General features: G+C 52.6%; 1 protein-coding gene across 4 annotated transcripts in view; it reads left to right on the forward strand.

Annotated features, from left to right (window-relative positions):
* The window catches only part of DEPDC5 (DEP domain containing 5, GATOR1 subcomplex subunit), a 142303-nt gene extending 129160 nt beyond the window's left edge, over positions 1-13143 (forward strand). For all 4 annotated transcript variants that reach the window (XM_055146986.1, XM_055146988.1, XM_055146987.1 and 1 more), the window contains 5 exons: positions 442-611; positions 4600-4771; positions 8576-8636; positions 11899-11981; positions 12343-13143. In XM_055146986.1, coding sequence (XP_055002961.1) covers positions 442-611; positions 4600-4771; positions 8576-8636; positions 11899-11981; positions 12343-12635 — 779 coding nt within the window. In that variant the 3' untranslated portion in view covers positions 12636-13143. The remainder of the gene's footprint in view (positions 1-441; positions 612-4599; positions 4772-8575; positions 8637-11898; positions 11982-12342) is intronic.
* The last annotated feature ends 3047 nt before the right edge of the window (positions 13144-16190 follow it).

Here is a 16190-nt window from a genome sequence, read left to right on the forward strand (position 1 = left end):
CCTACATTGATGCATTTCTTCCCAAAGACTTTGGTTTAATAGGTGCCCACCCTTACAGTCACATACAGAGTTATTTCGCTGCCCTAAAAGTCCATCTGTGTCTGTCAATAAATGTATTTGTTGGAACCTGGCCAGGCCATTCACTTATAAAATGTCTGTGGCTGCGTTTTCACTCTTAATAGCAGAGTTGAGTAGTTGAGAGACCATATAGTGCGCAAAGCCTAAAATATTTATTATCTCGCCCTTTACAGACAATGTGTGCCCATCCCTGGACGAGATGGTTTCCAGGAAGCTTCTAGAATCTGGGGGGAGGGGGTTGTTGTTATAGAGTGATTTTGCTGTTTCATTCTGGATTCTTAGTTGTTTGTTTTTCCTCCTCCTCCTCCTCCTCCTTCTCTTCCTCTTCCTTCTCCTGTGGGACTCCACTGTGTGCTGACTTAGCTGCCACCGTCCCTGAGCAAAGGACAGTCACCCTGGATGTCGATGTGAACAACCGCACAGACAGGCTGGAATGGTGTAGCTGCTATTACCATGGAAACTTCTCCCTGAACGCAGCCTTTGAGATCAAGCTCCACTGGATGGCGGTGACCGCCGCAGTCCTCTTTGAGATGGTGAGACTCCCCGCGCTTTGGGGCAGGGGCCTTGTCAATGCTTCGCCGAGATTCTTGCTGCTTCTTTTTGGTTTTGTTTGTTTTGGAGTGAAGACGCCCACAGTGCTTGGTGCTTATTCCTCTCTCTGTGCTCAGGAACCACGCCTGGTGGTGCTCAGGGAATCATATAGCGTGCCTGATGAAACTGGAGTCAGCAAAGCAAGCACTGACCCCCTCTCCCCACCGTACTATCTCTCCAGCCCTGTCTTCATTATTTTTTTTTCCAGTTTAGTCTGCTATTATCTTTCCTATTATCTGGGCTATTGAAATATCCACTTAAACAATTAAATCCTAGTTTAAAAAATGATCACATTCTCAGCCCAGTGGCATCTGGGGCCAGCTAATTCTCTGATGGGACATGAGGGAGCTGACCTGGGCATTGCACGGTGTTGCATCCTATCCTGGGCCTCTTCACACTCCATGCCAGTAACATGCCCCGTATGTGAAAAGTCAGAAAAGTCTCTGGATATTTTCCCATGTCCGCAGGGAGGAGGGTGTATTGTCCACTGTTGGGAATCAGTGCTCTTGGGGGAAAAGTCTCTCCCCTGGCCTTGCCCCTTCGATCCTGGGACGTCTGTGTAAGAACAGCCCCCTTAGCATTGGGCTGCATATACTTCCAGAGGGATTCTGTGCTTCCAGAGCCCTGGTAGCTTCTCTTTTTTTGCACAGATAGGGTATCTGGAATGTATACTGTTTACATTCCGGTTTTCTTAGTTCTGGCATTGTGTTTAATATCACTGTAAACAGCTCTACCCTATAGACGATGGGCTTTTATTTCAGGTTTTTTTTTTTTTGCTCTATTCCTTCTAAAGGTTATAGAACATTCTATTTCTTCTTTGTATCATAGCTTAAATAACCATCTTTTATTAATGACCATCACTGCTTACACTTTGGTTTTCCATGGGGCACAAGCGGAGATTTTGTCCCCATCGGGTCAATTGAGCAATATCCACCAGTACCTAGAAACATTTTCAATGCTCACAAATGGTGCCGCTGAATCCCTAAGGGGTAGAGAACAAGAACAAGGGGGCTCATCATCCTGCATGGCGTAGGACAGTCTCCATGGCAAAACATTAGTCAGCCCAGATGTCACAAGTGCTGAAGTGAAGAAGCCCTGCTTGACCTAGTCTTCTGCCTGTTTCCCTAATCAGGTCATTCACTGTTCAGCCACTAAGAAGCCAGCATTAGCACTGGTTACTACCCTGCCCCCGTCCCTAGACCCACTGTCTACAGAGTCAAGACTCCTTGGCCAAACTGTCATTATCTTTGGGCGCTGTCTTTCAATGACTTGTATAGTCAGCTATGCTTTTTGAGCTCAGGGATCACTCCTGGTGGGTCTCGGGGGACGATATGGGATGCCAGGGATCAAACTTGAGTCAGCTGTGTGCAAGGTAAGTGTCTGCCTGCTGTATTATTGCCCTGGCCCAATTTACTACACTTTTCATGCATCCTTACCTTCTCCCAGAAAAGAATATTTTTTTCCTGTGACTTCAGCTGGGTCCGACTTTCTTTTATCAGCGGCCCAAAGCATCTCGTCACACAGCTGCGAGCAGCTGGAAAGTTAGCTCAAAAAGAGTATGAGAATCTCGGAGATGGTCAGAGACAGAGCACAGAAGAGTTAGGGGTTCATTTTTGCCCCAGAAGCCAATATCCTGAGGAAGAGATTGGCCTGGGTCTCTACGTGTGGCATTGCACCATTAGAGTCTCATTAAGAGAGTGTCCAGGCTGCTGAACACGATGACCACTGAGTACCTCTATTGCAAACCACAACACCCAAAATGAGAGAGCGAGAGAGCAAAAGGATATGCCCTGCCACAGAAGCAGGGTGGGGTGGGGGGGAATGAGGTGGGGGTGGGGGGAGGTGCACTGGGATCATTGGTGGTGGACAATGGGCACTGGTGGAGGGATGGGTGCTGAGCATTGTATGACTGAAATGTAACCATGAAAGTTTCTAAGTCTGTAACTGCACCTCATGGGGATCCATTACAAAAAAATTAAAGAAAAAGAAAGAAGTGAGAAAGAGGAAGAAAAATAAGAGAGAGAGCGTCCAGGCTGCCTCCCTTCCCCCTTCCCTTCTTCCCTTCTTCCCTCCCTCCCTCCTTCCTACCCTCCCTCCCTCCTTCCCCCCTTTCCTCCTACCCTCTATCCTTCCCTCCCTCCTTCTCCCTCTTCCTTTTATGCTAGATAATCAAACCAGGGCCTTATGCATTTAGGCATGTACTCTACCACTGAGTTACATTCTGAGCCCCAAGAGAACATTATTAAAGTCCAGATAAGTTTTACAGGATGTCAGCTGCCATCCTGCTCAGCTTACAGAGAGCACCAGCTCTTCCCAGCTGGCCAGCTCTGGAATGACCAATCCCTCCCAGCGGCACTAACTGTCTGCTCTACAGGCTTAGTTTTCTCCGATCCTCCTGCCTCCACAAAGCACTTCTGGCTCTTGCACACAGCCGTTTAGCAGGAAGGAGAGCATTTCCTCAGCGGAATTAGCAACTGTCCTTTGAAAGATCACTTTCACGTCAGTTTGTGTAAAACCCGCTGAAAGTGGCTAGTCCTCTTATTTCAATTTAATGATGATGTTTTTTGAACTCTCTAGTGTAGGTTAATTATTATTTTAAGGCTATATCTACATTTGTCACAAATTGCATTGAGAAAAAATATTACATAAAATGAAGAAAATAGAGCTTAGAAATTATTTCAATCAGAGATCTTGGTGTTTGTAGTTGTTAGCGTGGGTGTCTCTGGTAGAAAAACTTAAGCATAGCCCTTCCATTTTTTAAAAGAGTCATACTTATTTAAGGTAAGGTATGGCTCAAATAGCATTTTTTTAAATAATATTTAACACAGACCTCATTTGTTTATCTGACACCTGCATCAGTTTTTAAAAACAATATGTACGAATCAGATTCGTGACTTTTAAAGGTGTCTTTTAAAAAGGCGCAGGGAGATAACTTTATTTTAAAGTCCCCTGGGGCCTGAGACATTATTACAGCATGTAGGCAGCGCTGAGGGCATTTGCCTTGCACGCAGCTGACCCAGGCTCAATCTCGGCACCTCATATAGTCCCCCAAGCCCCACCAGGAGTGATCCCTGAGTGCAGACCCAGGAGAAAAGCCCTGAGCACTGCCAGGTGTGCCCCCCTCTCCCTAAAATAATAGGCACACTCGTGCGTTCAGTCTCCAGCACCCTAAGTAAGTGATATAAGCAGGCTCGAGAGCTAGCTTGGTGGGCTGGAGCACATGTTTTGCACAAGGAAGGGCAGGTTTGTTCCCTGGTACCACAGATCTTTCCCGAGCTCCCCCTGGAGCAGCTCCTCGAGCACAGAGCCAGAGTAGCCCCAGAAACAACCAAATAAAAGCAAGTAGAGTAGGCAAAGACGGCTCTTCAGGCCGAGAACTCTGCTGCTGTCAGCTCAGGAAGTGTTCCTGCCGGGCAGATTTTTGTTGCCCAATAGCTTTCCTTGTCTGCCAGCCTGTGAAGCTGGAGCGTGGTCCCTTTCCTGCCCTGTCAGGGCTTATCGCTTCTGGCCAGAGGCCACCGTCCTCATCTTGCACTCGGCGTCATGTCCGCGAGCTGGCCCGGTGACAGCCAGCTTTTGTTTTCCCGCTTTGATACATTAGACAGTACTACATTTTTTATAAAGGGCAAAATGAGAAAGCCTCAGCCTCTATCCGGTGCCCTTCCCCTGCCGTCCCTTAGAACGAGAAGGGCCCTTGCAGGAGGCAGGAAGTCGCTGTCTCCAGGCTCTTCCTTCCTCGAAGAAACACTGAAGCTGCAGAGGCTCCGGCGCGCTCCGCACACAGCCTCTGACAGCGTGCGTGCTCTTCCTGCCCAAGGCTGGTCTGGAACCAGCGAACGTGCATCCATCCTGCCCGCCAGCTCGGGAAGGGTAGTCTCTTGTCTGAGGGGACGTGGAGATGACACTGTTGACTCGTGTGCTTTCCCTCAGGTCCAAGGCTGGCATCGCAAGGCCACCTCTTGTGGCTTTTTGCTAGTCCCGGTGTTGGAGGGCCCCTTTGCGCTGCCCAGTTACCTGTACGGCGACCCGCTGCGAGCCCAGCTCTTCATCCCGCTCAACATCAGCTGCCTGCTCAAGGAAGGCAGCGAACACCTGTTTGACAGTAAGAGATGTGTCCCCTGAGGGTCTGTCCCTGCGAGCAAGGGCCCCATCCCAGTCTCCAACTGACACGGGCCAAGGGAAAGAGGGCACCTTGCTGGGAGCTGGGTTCTTCTGGATGAGCCCGCTTTAGAGCCTCAAGGCTCCAACTCTCCCCCGACCGAGGGTGACTGGAGTTTGTCTCCCCCAATCCCAGAGAACCTGGAACACGGCGTGGAATGATGGGCGGGAGAGGGCATGGTTCCCCGTCGCCAGGACAGGCCCTGGCATTCTCACACTTTCCGTGTTGCTCTCCCATGTCACTGGGTTTGGGTCATAGGGATTTCAACCTCACGGGAAACTTGAATCTGTGGTTCCATGCTGAAGAGTTGAGAAAGGGGGAGGCTGTGGGGCTAGAGCACTAGTATAGTGGGGAGGGTGTTTGCCTTGTAGACCTGGGTTCAATCTGTGCCCCCCCCTATATGATCCCCCAAGCCTGCCTGAATGAGCCGTGAGCATAGAGCCCGGAATAAGGTCTGTGCACCACTGGGTGTGGCAGAAAGAAAAGGGGGTGGAAGGGGAGAGGAGAGAAGAGAAGGAGGAGCAAGAAGGCAGGCAAAAAAAAGGTATCAAATAAGAAACAGGCCCTGTGGTACAGAACTGTGGGTACCACTAGCCTCGATTTTAATTTTTTTTAATTAAAAAATGTTTCAAATTGAATATCCATGAACAAAATTGTTCATGCTTGTGTTTCAGTCAAAGCCTCACTTTTTTTTTTTTTCTTTTTGGGTCACACCCGGCAATGCATAGGGATTACTCCTGGCTTTGCACTCAGGAATTACTCCTGGCGGTGCTCAGAGGACCATATGGGATGCTAGGAATCAAACCCGGGTCAGCTGCGTGCAAGGCAAACGCCCTACCCACTGTGCTATCACTCCAGCCCTAAAGCCTCACTTCTTAAGGAAGGCAGCGCAGGAGGAAGTCAACAGGGCCCAGGCCCGGGCCCTTCCCCTGCCTCCACCCCAGCTACCAGCATTCTGAGGGCAGCCTGGGGCGGACCAAAGGATGAGGCTTGCCTCACACCTGCATGTGTATCCCCAAGTGCTCCAGATGGTGGACATAGAAATAGCTCAAGCTCACAGGTGCTCTCTCCGAAAATGAAAAAACTAACACCGCTGCTGCTGCTACCTCAGGACCCATTTTCTTTCTCCGATATAGAAATCACAGATGTAGCAGAAAAGCCCATGCGCCTATGGAATTGCTTTCTTCCCAGCCCTTCAGTATCACGGTTGGTAGCAGCGCACCCCAGAGCCTGAGTGTTCTCCTCAGCCTGGGGAGACCCTCGTAAGCGTCCTTGTGTTTTCCCCATGACAGGCAGCCCCGGCTGCAGACATTTTTGGTTCTAAGTGCCGATCTCTGTGCATGTCCTCTGTGCACTGGGGTGCAGTGTTTTTGGCTTAGCGGGTTCCAGGTGGTCCCACAGTGCCAGAGTTTGCACCACGCTCTTTTTTTTTTTTTTTTGGCTTTTTGAATCACACCTGGCGGTGCACAGGGGTTACTCCCAGCTCTGCACTCAGGAATTACTCCTGGCCGTGCTCAGGGGACCATATGGGATGCTGGGAATCGAGCCCGGGTCGGTCGCTTGTAAGGCAAACGCCCTACCCGCTGTGCTATCACTCCAGCCCCTGCACCACATTCTTTTTTTTTTTTTTTTCTTTTTGGGTCACACCCAGCGATGCTCAGGGGTTACTCCTGGCTTTGCTTTCAGGAATTACTCCTGGCAGTGCTTGGGGGACCATATGGGATGCCGGGGATCGAACCCAGGTCAGTCTCGTGCAAGGCAAACGCCCTACCTGCTGTGCTATCGCTCCGGCCCCTGCACCACGTTCTTAACACGCACTTTTTCCTTCACTTTCCCAGTGTGGCCGAGCAAGAACCATTTTCGTAGTCTTGAAATACCACATGATGGTTTGTATCTACGGCTTTGAAGCCAGACACCTCCTCCTGTGGCTGCTGATACTCTGAGAGGGCAGAGGCTCTTCCCCCAACTTCCAGACACCCTTCTAGGCCCCTGCTCTTGCAGTATCGCTCTGTGGCTGGCCCAGGAAGACTTTTTTTTTTTTTTGTATGAGCTGATGGTTTTCCCTGATACTGTAACCCAGACTGGCAGCCTCTGTTGGTTGCCATGGTTACAGCTGAAGACAGGCATTCTAGTTTAAAGGAATAAGGACCTGAGTCTGAACATCAATTTTCTGGCTTTTGTGCCAACTTTCTTCCTCTTATCTCCCCTTTCAGTAACCATGAGTTCAACGTCTTACAAATCTGACTAGAATGTGCTAGACGTGAGTGTTTTCCTCTCAAAGTTGCAATCTTCTCTCTTTTCTCTTCTCTCCCTCTTCCTCTCCTCTCTTTTCTCTCTCCTCTTTTTCTCTGTTCTCTGTCTCCCTCTCTCCCCTTTCTCTTTTTCTCTCCCTTCTCTCTGTCTCTCTCTCTGTCTCTCTCTCTCTCATTGCCCACAATCCTCAAATCTATCCTATAGAAAGAAGTTTCCAAGCATAGCAAGTGTAACAAGGCCCCTTCCAGTAACCCCAGGTCTTTGGGATGCCGTGTCAGTAGCTGCCCCTCAGAGCTGATCCAACATGGGCAGCTGCTGTGTGTCACTGGTCTGGCCCTGCCAACTCCTCCCATTCCCTGGGATCCCGCACCAGCCTGGCCTCCAAGAAGGAACAGAGAAGGCGGGTGGCGGTGGGAGCAATGAAGTTGGCAGTGGGAGCGGGCACCTGTTCACTCTGCTCCCCTCCTCGCGAGGTCCATCATCTTACCCAGGGATGTTCTGATACTTACTTCAGTTTCCCTCCTACTGTAAAGCTTGTAATATTTTATTTATTTATTTATTTATTTATTTATTTATTTATTAAAAGAAGTTTGGGGCTGGAGCGATAGCACAGTGGGTAGGGCATTTGCCTTGCACACGGCCGACCCGGGTTCAATTCCCAGCATCCCATATGGTCCCTTAAGCACCGCCAGGGGTGATTCCTGAGTGCAGAGCCAGGAGTGACCTCTGTGCATCGCCGGGTGTGACCCAAAAAGCAAAAAATGAATGAATGAACGAATAAATAAATAAATAAAATAAAAGAAGTTTTATCGGATCACCATAAGATACAGTTACAAAATAATTTTGTCAATTTCCTGCTAGGGAAATGTAAGGTTAGTCCTTTCTTTCTTTCCTTTTTTTTTTTTTGCTTTTTGGGTCACACCTGGCAATGCACAGGGGTTACTCCTGGCTCTGCACTCAGGAATCACCCCTGGCGGTGCTCAGGGGACCATATGGGATGCTGGGAATCGAACCCGGGTCGCCTGCTTGCAAGGCAAACGCCCTACCCACTGTGCTATTGCTCCAGCCCCTAGTCCTTTCTATTTTTAATTTTATTTTTAAGTGTTTTTGCTCCATAGAAAGCAGATAACATACGTTTGAAAAGTGCCTTTTGTCTGCACTTTGATACGGTGAGGCAGAGGAAGTCATTGCAGAAGCCTGAGAGTGACCCTGGGGGCTCATGCTGGTGGCCGAGGCCTCCTCTGCATCCATCCCTTCGTAGACCCTGTCCGAGCTGTGGGAGGGAGGGCGCTGAGACGGCTGCCACATTCTGTAGGGGCTGCCTTCCGTGGCGTCAAGGCTTTCCGAAAGCAGGCACGGTGGGAAGATGACCCAGAGGGCTGGAGCTGAAGGGGGACAAGCCGCCAGGAGAAGCGAGGGGCCCAGAAGACCAGACAAAGGAAACTTACAGGCTGTGGGACCATCGCTTGCCACTTGTTCTTTTTTCCCTTTCAGGTTTTGAGCCAGAAACATACTGGGATCGAATGCACCTTTTCCAGGAAGCCATAGCACACAGGTTTGTTCCCCTCGTCTCTGGGGAGGGCGCAGTAGGAGGGCCCAAGTGTGTGTCCCGAAAGCAGTCACCAAGGTGAAACCCAGTGGGGAAACCAGTCAAGTCCACCTGACAGATTGCTGTTGATCCCATTTTCCCTGGTGTCAAGGGCAAGCGCCTCTCCTGCGCCCAGGGCTGCTGTTCTCACGTCATGACCTCCCCAGAGGCCCCCTCCTCATCCCCCATCAAGACCCCCATGACCCAAGACGAGAACCTCTGCAGTGTGTGAGGAGGTGCTGGGAGGTGGCCCAGAGGGCTGGCATGTGCCGTATTGGCTCCAGTATGTGTGCCAGGGAAAACCTCGGCGAGGGTTAGCTGCCCACCCATCAGTCATGTCCAGCTTTGCCCCTTGGCATCACCAGCTTCATCCCCAGGTGGTACCTTATGACAGTCACGGCAAAATCAAAGCTGTGTGTGGTTGCCCCAGTAACCCCCCGGCTCCCCATCCTCAGCATCCTGTTTTCCCTCATCCGAGCTTCTGTGGCCATTATCTGTCCCTTATCGCCATCACCTCTGCCACAGGATGAGGTTTCTTCTTCCTTGTCCACCCCTCACAGGTAGCCAGAGGCTTCTCTGGTGGTCCCAGCACTCAAGAAGCCCTAGTAGATGGTGGTTATTCCCAGGAGGACAGAGTCACCTGCTGAGTTATTCACATCCTTACCGCACTGCCCGTCACTCAGGACACAGCCTTACTGGTTAAATGTGCTTTTAAAATATATATCAGATTTAACCCACACCTGGAGATCTCAGGACTTACTCCTAGCTCTGCACTCAGGCATCACTCCTGGTGGAGTGCAGGGGACCAGGTGGGATGCCAGGGATTGAATTAGGGCTGGCTGTATGCAAGGCAAGCACCCTACTGGCTGTATTATCTCTCCAGCTCCACCATTCACCTTGTGATCCACCTTAGTTCAGATCCTAATCCTCTTCTCTAAATGATTGCTCTTTCCCTTTTAGCCTGCTTTCCTGTCCAGGGTTCCTCACATCTGCCCCAGGCCTGTGTAGCACCTAAAGGCTGTGCTGTGTCCCTTCATCTAAACCAGCTCCCATCTCATCACTCAGAGCCACTTCCGCCGTCTCTCCACCTAGACTCCCACAAACACCATTACCCCCTTCCCGGCTTCCCCACCTAGACCTGCTCCCATCTCCCTCCCTACACCCACCACCATCTTCCCCCCCCAGGCCTCCCCTCCACTCTCTCCATCTCTTCCAACAATTGGGGTGGTGGGGGGGCAAAGGGTCCCTCGAGGGAAAAGATAAGCACTTTCTCTTATTTCAACAGAGTTTAGCAAAGTGCCTTGCCCAGGAAAGTTACTCAGTTATACAGGAGCCCTTGCATGTGGTGGAATTCTAGATGGGAAATGGAACATTTGTGGCTTTGAGATGAAACATTAGCTCATCCCTAAGGTCTGTCTCAGAGCTTTCCTGGACCTCTCTGCCAGGGCCCCGGGCACTGTCTTCCTTTCCCCTGGGCACCTAGCTTGAGATGAGTCCACCCCCTTCCAGAGACGAGATCCTTTTGTCCTCACTTCCATCTCAGCTTATATTTCCCATCAGTTCCTTGAGTAGCCAGCATGGGGGCCAAGTACTATGTGGTGAAAGTGCCTTTAAAAGAAAACAAGACAAGGAACCAGGGACTGGAGCAATGTACAGTGTGTAAGGTGCTTACCTTGCATGTGACTGACCCGGTTTGATCCCCTGCATCCCATATAGTCCCTGAGCCTGCCAGAAGTGATCCCTGAATGCAGAGCCAGGAGGAAGCCCTAAGTGTGTGGCCCCCAAACAAAAAAAAAATCCCCCAAAACTTATTTTCTGGCGACCTAAGAAAGGAATAAGAAAATAATCTGCCAGGTTGATCCATACTGGGTATCTACGTCACCTTAACGCCTTAACTGGAAGTGGAGCAGAAGGCAGATGAAGCTGAGAACCATTCCTACCCCTGCCGTCATCAGGAGCGCGTCCAACCCTGTCCGTTCAGTGTGTGTCTGGCTTCGTGTATTCTTCAGCACCTAGGTCCCAGACAGGGGCATGGGCTGTAGCTCAGTGACAGAGCACCTGCTTTGCATGTGTGAGCCCGGGGGTTCGGTCCCTGACACTGCACTCGCAGATTCTCCCGTCTGAAGCTGGCAGCTGACAGCGAGGCTCCAGCAGGGAGCTCATTCTCGGCACAGACGGCACTTCGCCTCCTGTAGCTCTGCCCGCACCAACGCCCTCACTCCATCAGCCCCGGTGGGGCAGGGCTGGCCTGCACCTGTTCGCACATCCTTCACAGCACCCGCCAGGTAGAGCCGGGATGCGCGTGCCTTATAGAAATAGCAAAACCAGGAATAGATCGCGCCATCGATGAGAAGCGGGATGGAGCAAGCCCTGGAAGAAGAGCTACGCCCCCGCCCCCTTTCCACTTCCAGAGGGTAAAGCCGAGCGCCCCAGATGGGCGATCTTCACTTTCAAGAAAGATTTCCGTTTCAGTGACGAAACTTCATTTCCTTTCACTTCAAATGAAGCCTTCCCTGAGAGCCTGCTGTTGGTTTTTTTTTAAATCTTTTGTTGTTTGGGGGGCCACACCCAGCAGTGGTCAGGGGTTACTCTTGGCTCTGTGCTCGGGGGTCACTCCTGGCAGGACTTGGGGGACCCTATGCGATGCTGAGGACTGAACCCAGGTGGGCTGCCTGCAAGGCAAGTGCCCTACGTGCTGTACTATCTCTCCGGCCCCTCTGCTGTGTGTTTGACGTGTTGGAGAGGGAGTGCGTGTGGCTAAAATGACTTCCAGCAAGACCCCGTCCCTCTGGGAGGTGATAGTCTGGTGGGTAGGGAACTACGGGCAGGCACACGGCCCGCGTGTGAGGCGGGTTCCAGGGAGAGGCCGGGGCAGGGCAGGTGCATGGGCAACGATGCGGGTGGCTGGAGGGGAAGGAGGGCCCGGGAGAGACTCTCACCTCAGAGATGGGAGGAGGCTGGGGGTAGGGGAGGTGCCTGGCGAGTCCCTGAGGGTGGGTGAGTGCTGAGCCCACGATGAAACAGCCCGGAGTCCAGGCCTGATCTCTTCATTGGGCAGTGCCGAAGCGCAGGCTGTCACACTTGACCCCCAGCCACGTTCCCGAGCAGGGGCTCGTCTTGAAGGAGACCTTTCTAGAAAGATCTCAGGCTGCTGGAGAGCCCCTGTTCATCCCGTTTGCTCTTTAGCTCAAGAGGCCCTGATCAGTGCGTCTCTCTGCCTTTCCCTTAGGTTTGGGTTTGTGCAAGACAAATATTCTGCCTCTGCTTTTAACTTTCCTGCCGAGAACAAGCCTCAGTACATCCACGTTACAGGTGAGGGGCTGCATCCAGAGCGGTGTGTGTGTGCGGGGGTCCCTCATCCAGGCACAGGGTCCTTGGGAGGGGCTAGCCCTGTGCCCCAACTTCTTTCTGCTGTCCCAGATCTGGGGTGGCAGAACCAACCCTGCTGACCCGATCCCCACCCCCACCTGATGCGGTGGTGACATGAGTCCCCCGCTACCCCAACCGCCCACGTGGTGACCATGATACAGGTTCCCTGCTGACCCCAACCACCTGCCTGGTCACTGTGACCTGGGAGCCCCCTGACCCTGGCCTCCCCACCTGATGGCTGTGACCCGGGTCCCCCACTGGCCCCCTCCTGGTGGCGGTGACCCATGTGTGTGCCCCCTTTCAGGAACAGTCTTCCTGCAACTGCCCTACTCCAAGCGCAAGTTCGCGGGCCAGCCGCGGCGGCGACGGAATTCCACCAGCTCCACCAGCCAGAACATGTTCTGCGAGGAGCGGGTGGGCTACAACTGGGCCTACAACACCATGCTGACCAAGACGTGGCGCTCCAGCGCCACGGGGGACGAGAAGTTTGCCGACCGGCTGCTGAAGGACTTCACGGACTTTTGCGTCAATCGTGACAACCGCCTGGTGACGTTCTGGACGAGCTGCCTGGAGAAGATGCATGCCAGCGCCCCGTGAGCCACCGCAGGCTCCGCGGATGAGGAGGGGTCCAGGCTGGCCATTGGTATTCACTAGGATCAGTGAGACTCTGGGCATCCCAGGGCAGCTGGTCACTGTCGATGTGGGGGGGCCCTGGCCTTGGTGGCTTCCCCCCACAAGGTGTCCTCCACATAAGGAGAAAATACCAGAAGCCGTTGGCGCCGAGAGCAGGTGGGAGGCCCAGACGGTCAGGGTAGAGGCGTTAGTGCCGGGGGAGGGTCGGGCAGTGCCCCTGAGTGTTCTCTGATGGGGGCCAGCTCCTGTGTTCGGAGCCAAACCTGCCGCTCCCCACCCCGCAGCGTGCACAGGGTGTAAGATAACTTTGTGAAATAATGTATCATATGCTCACGCCAACTGTATATACCTGTACATAGAGAAGGAATAAAGTGCCATGTGCAGCGTCCTGGCCAGCACAGCCTGGCAGCACCAGGTTCTGCCTGCGGCTGACCCGTTGTGGCCCAGGAGGCAGCCCAGGCTGTGAGGAGGACTTCAGAATCCGCTGTCTTGAGTGCCTGGCTCTGAGTTTCCTGAAAGTTCTTTCCACAGGTCTCGAGGCTGGGGGTCGGGGAGTGAGCGGGCAGGACCACAGATGGGGAAGCTGCGGGCTGGAGCTGGCGGGGGTGAATCCGGCCACGTGAGTGGGCCCAGCGGTGAGTGGCCAACCCAGACGAGCTGAGAAAATCCCCAGGGCAGCCTCCTCTGATTGCCCTGAGTTCAGGGTCCACTTTCTCAGGCCCAGGCTCAGCTGAGGCTCCCTGCTTACGCCACCTTTCCCACTTAAGCCCCCTTTTTGCCTTAAACATTTTTCTTCCCCGTTTTGCCCACAGAATGTAGCATGAATGAGCACTACCAGAAACAGCTCAGATTCCTTATGCATTCGAGTTTGAATTAATTTTTTGGTCACTAGAGAGTCCCATCAGAGAGTCTCTTGCCCGTACGCCTGGCTGTCTTCCCCGGGGCCCCTGGGAGGGGATGGGCTCCAGCTTCCCTCCCCACCCTGAGCAGAGCTCCCGGCGGCCAAAGACCACCAGAACCTAGCTACAGCCATGCTCGAGGCCCCTCTCCACAGGTTCGGACAGGCCTCACACATAAAGGTACCGGCAGAGGAACCCAGTGTGTGCAATCCCATCAACGGCCAACATCCAGAGACTTAAAAGCAAGCTCCCAGAAGGCGATATCTTGTAGCCTACTTCTCCCTCTGGAAGAAACTGGCAATCTTCTGAGAGTTTCCTGCCCACATGGGACAGCCTTGCAAGCTTCCCATGGTGTATTCATATGCTAAATCCAGTAATAAGCTGGATCTCATTCCCCTGACCCTGAAAGAGCCTCCATTGCGACATCGACATCGTTGGGAGGACCGAGTTGAGAGAGAGTTCTAGACTTCTAGATGTCCAGGGAAAGGACGAATGGAGAGGTTACTGAGCCCACTCGAGAAATCGACAATTAACAGGATTTCATGATCCTGATCATGACCCCATCAGAAACATTTTATTCTTGCCAACTTCTTCCCAACCCTCTTGTTCAGTTCCTGACTCCATATGCTTCGTGAGCAACGCCCCCGACCCTGCCCCCCCCACACCACCAGTTTAGGATGCTAAACTCTGGGGTCAGAGACATAGTATAGCAGGTAAGGCATTTGCCATGCACACAGCCACCCTGGTCTGTCCCCAGCATTGTATTCCAAGCTTTCCAGGAATGATCCCTGAATGCAGAGCCAGGAGTTACCCCTGAGCACTGCTGGGTGGGGCTCCGAATCCCCCACCCCCCAAGCAGCTAAACTCTAACCTGCTGTGGAGGTGCTGCAGGCTAGTGGGGGGCTCAGCAAGTACCTCCACTTCTTTCCTCACCCCTCTATGGCCTTATCTTCACAATCCATCCTCTTGACCCCGCGCCACGCTCAGCCTGGCCCTCCCTGGTCTTCATTTTCGTTCAGGGGTTGAAGAGCCTCTTGCAGCATCTCCCCTTTCTCCAGGTCATTCTCCACTTGGCAGAGTCTCTGGAGACCACCCTGACCACACCCTCCATCCTTTCCTCCTCTCTCATGACTTGAGCTTCCGGCCTTGCATGTGGCCCCACTCGAGCAGCTCCTCGGGGTGGCACCGGCTGTTGATCTGCCTGAGACATGGCTCCTCTCCTTGCCCGCCTCTCAGTTTCCTGTCAGCTCTTAGCATAGATGTCGCTTCTGCAGCAGGATACCTGCTATATCTGCCCACGACACCTGGTACTTCCCTGACAGCCCTCAGCACATTGACACCCCAACATGACCGAAACTTGCCTGTGTGATTCATGTCTCTGTTCCTAAATGTGCGGCATAACAGCAGATGCTGGAGAAATGGTTACGGACTGAACGCAGAGCGGAGGAAGCCTGGTCTCGAGGCCAGGCCTCAGACGCTGCACCCAACTCTTCTTACTGACTGGGCCCCCCAAGTTATTTAGTGGAACCCAATCTCATCTGTAAAATGCAGCTACTCGAATGCTTGTCTAGCACGTATGAAGTCTTGGATTTGATCCCCAGAGACCCTGCCCTCCATCCTGGTCCCCCCCACACACACTTTTTATTTTTCAGCTGAGGCTCTAGGGGACGGAGAGATAGTAAGGTGCTTGCTTTGCAAACTGCCACCCTGAGTTCAATCCCTGACACCACACATGGTCCCTTGAATACCACTAGGAGTGATCTCCAAGCACAGAGCCAGGAAGGAGTAAGCCTGAGCACCCCCCCAAAAAACGCAGGACTGCAGGGTAGTATCCCACAGGGCTACAGTTCATACTTTGCATGCAGGATCCCCAACATTTCATCGTTCCCCAAGAGCAGTGCTACATGTGGCTCAGAACCAAACACAACTGCATCTGTCATCGCCACATGTAGACTTGGAGAGAATAGGTGTGTTGATGTGAAAACAACATGGCTTAGTTTCTTGGATGTAGCAGGTCCTTGAGAGTATATCTCTTCTCCACCCGCTTCCCTTCCCTTCCCTTCCCTTCCCTTCCCTTCCCTTCCCTTCCCTTTTTCTTTTTTTTTTTTTTTTTGGTCTTATCGCTGAAGTGTCTGGACTGGAGCAATAGCACAGTGAGTAGGGCATTTGCCTTGCACGCAGCCGGCCCGGGTTCAATTCCTCCGTCCCTCTCAGAGAGCCCGGCAAGGTACTGAGAGTATCCCACTTGCAAGGCAGAGCAGCTACCCATGGCGTATTCAATGTGCCAAAAACAGTAGCAACAAGTCTCACAATGGAGATGTTACTGGTGCTCACTCGAGCAAATCGATGAACAACGGGATGACAGTGCTACAGTGCAGTGCAGGGTCTGAGGTTCTTAGTCTCGCAGTACTCATGGTGGCAGCAAGCTAGAGCCACACACTCACAGTGGTGCCATCAGCACAGCAGCAGCACTGGGGATTGCGTGGAGCGGGTGGAGGGGGTAGAGATGGTGGAGTGGGTGAAGATGGTGTATGTGGGCTAGCGGCTAGTGAAGTGAGTGGAGTGTGAAACAGATGGAGCCCTGTGGCAGCTCGAACTCACAACCTCATCCCCAGCCCGA

The sequence above is a fragment of the Sorex araneus genome, chromosome 9 (assembly GCF_027595985.1).
Source record: "Sorex araneus isolate mSorAra2 chromosome 9, mSorAra2.pri, whole genome shotgun sequence".
In the NCBI taxonomy this organism is placed as follows: Eukaryota; Metazoa; Chordata; class Mammalia; order Eulipotyphla; family Soricidae; genus Sorex; species Sorex araneus.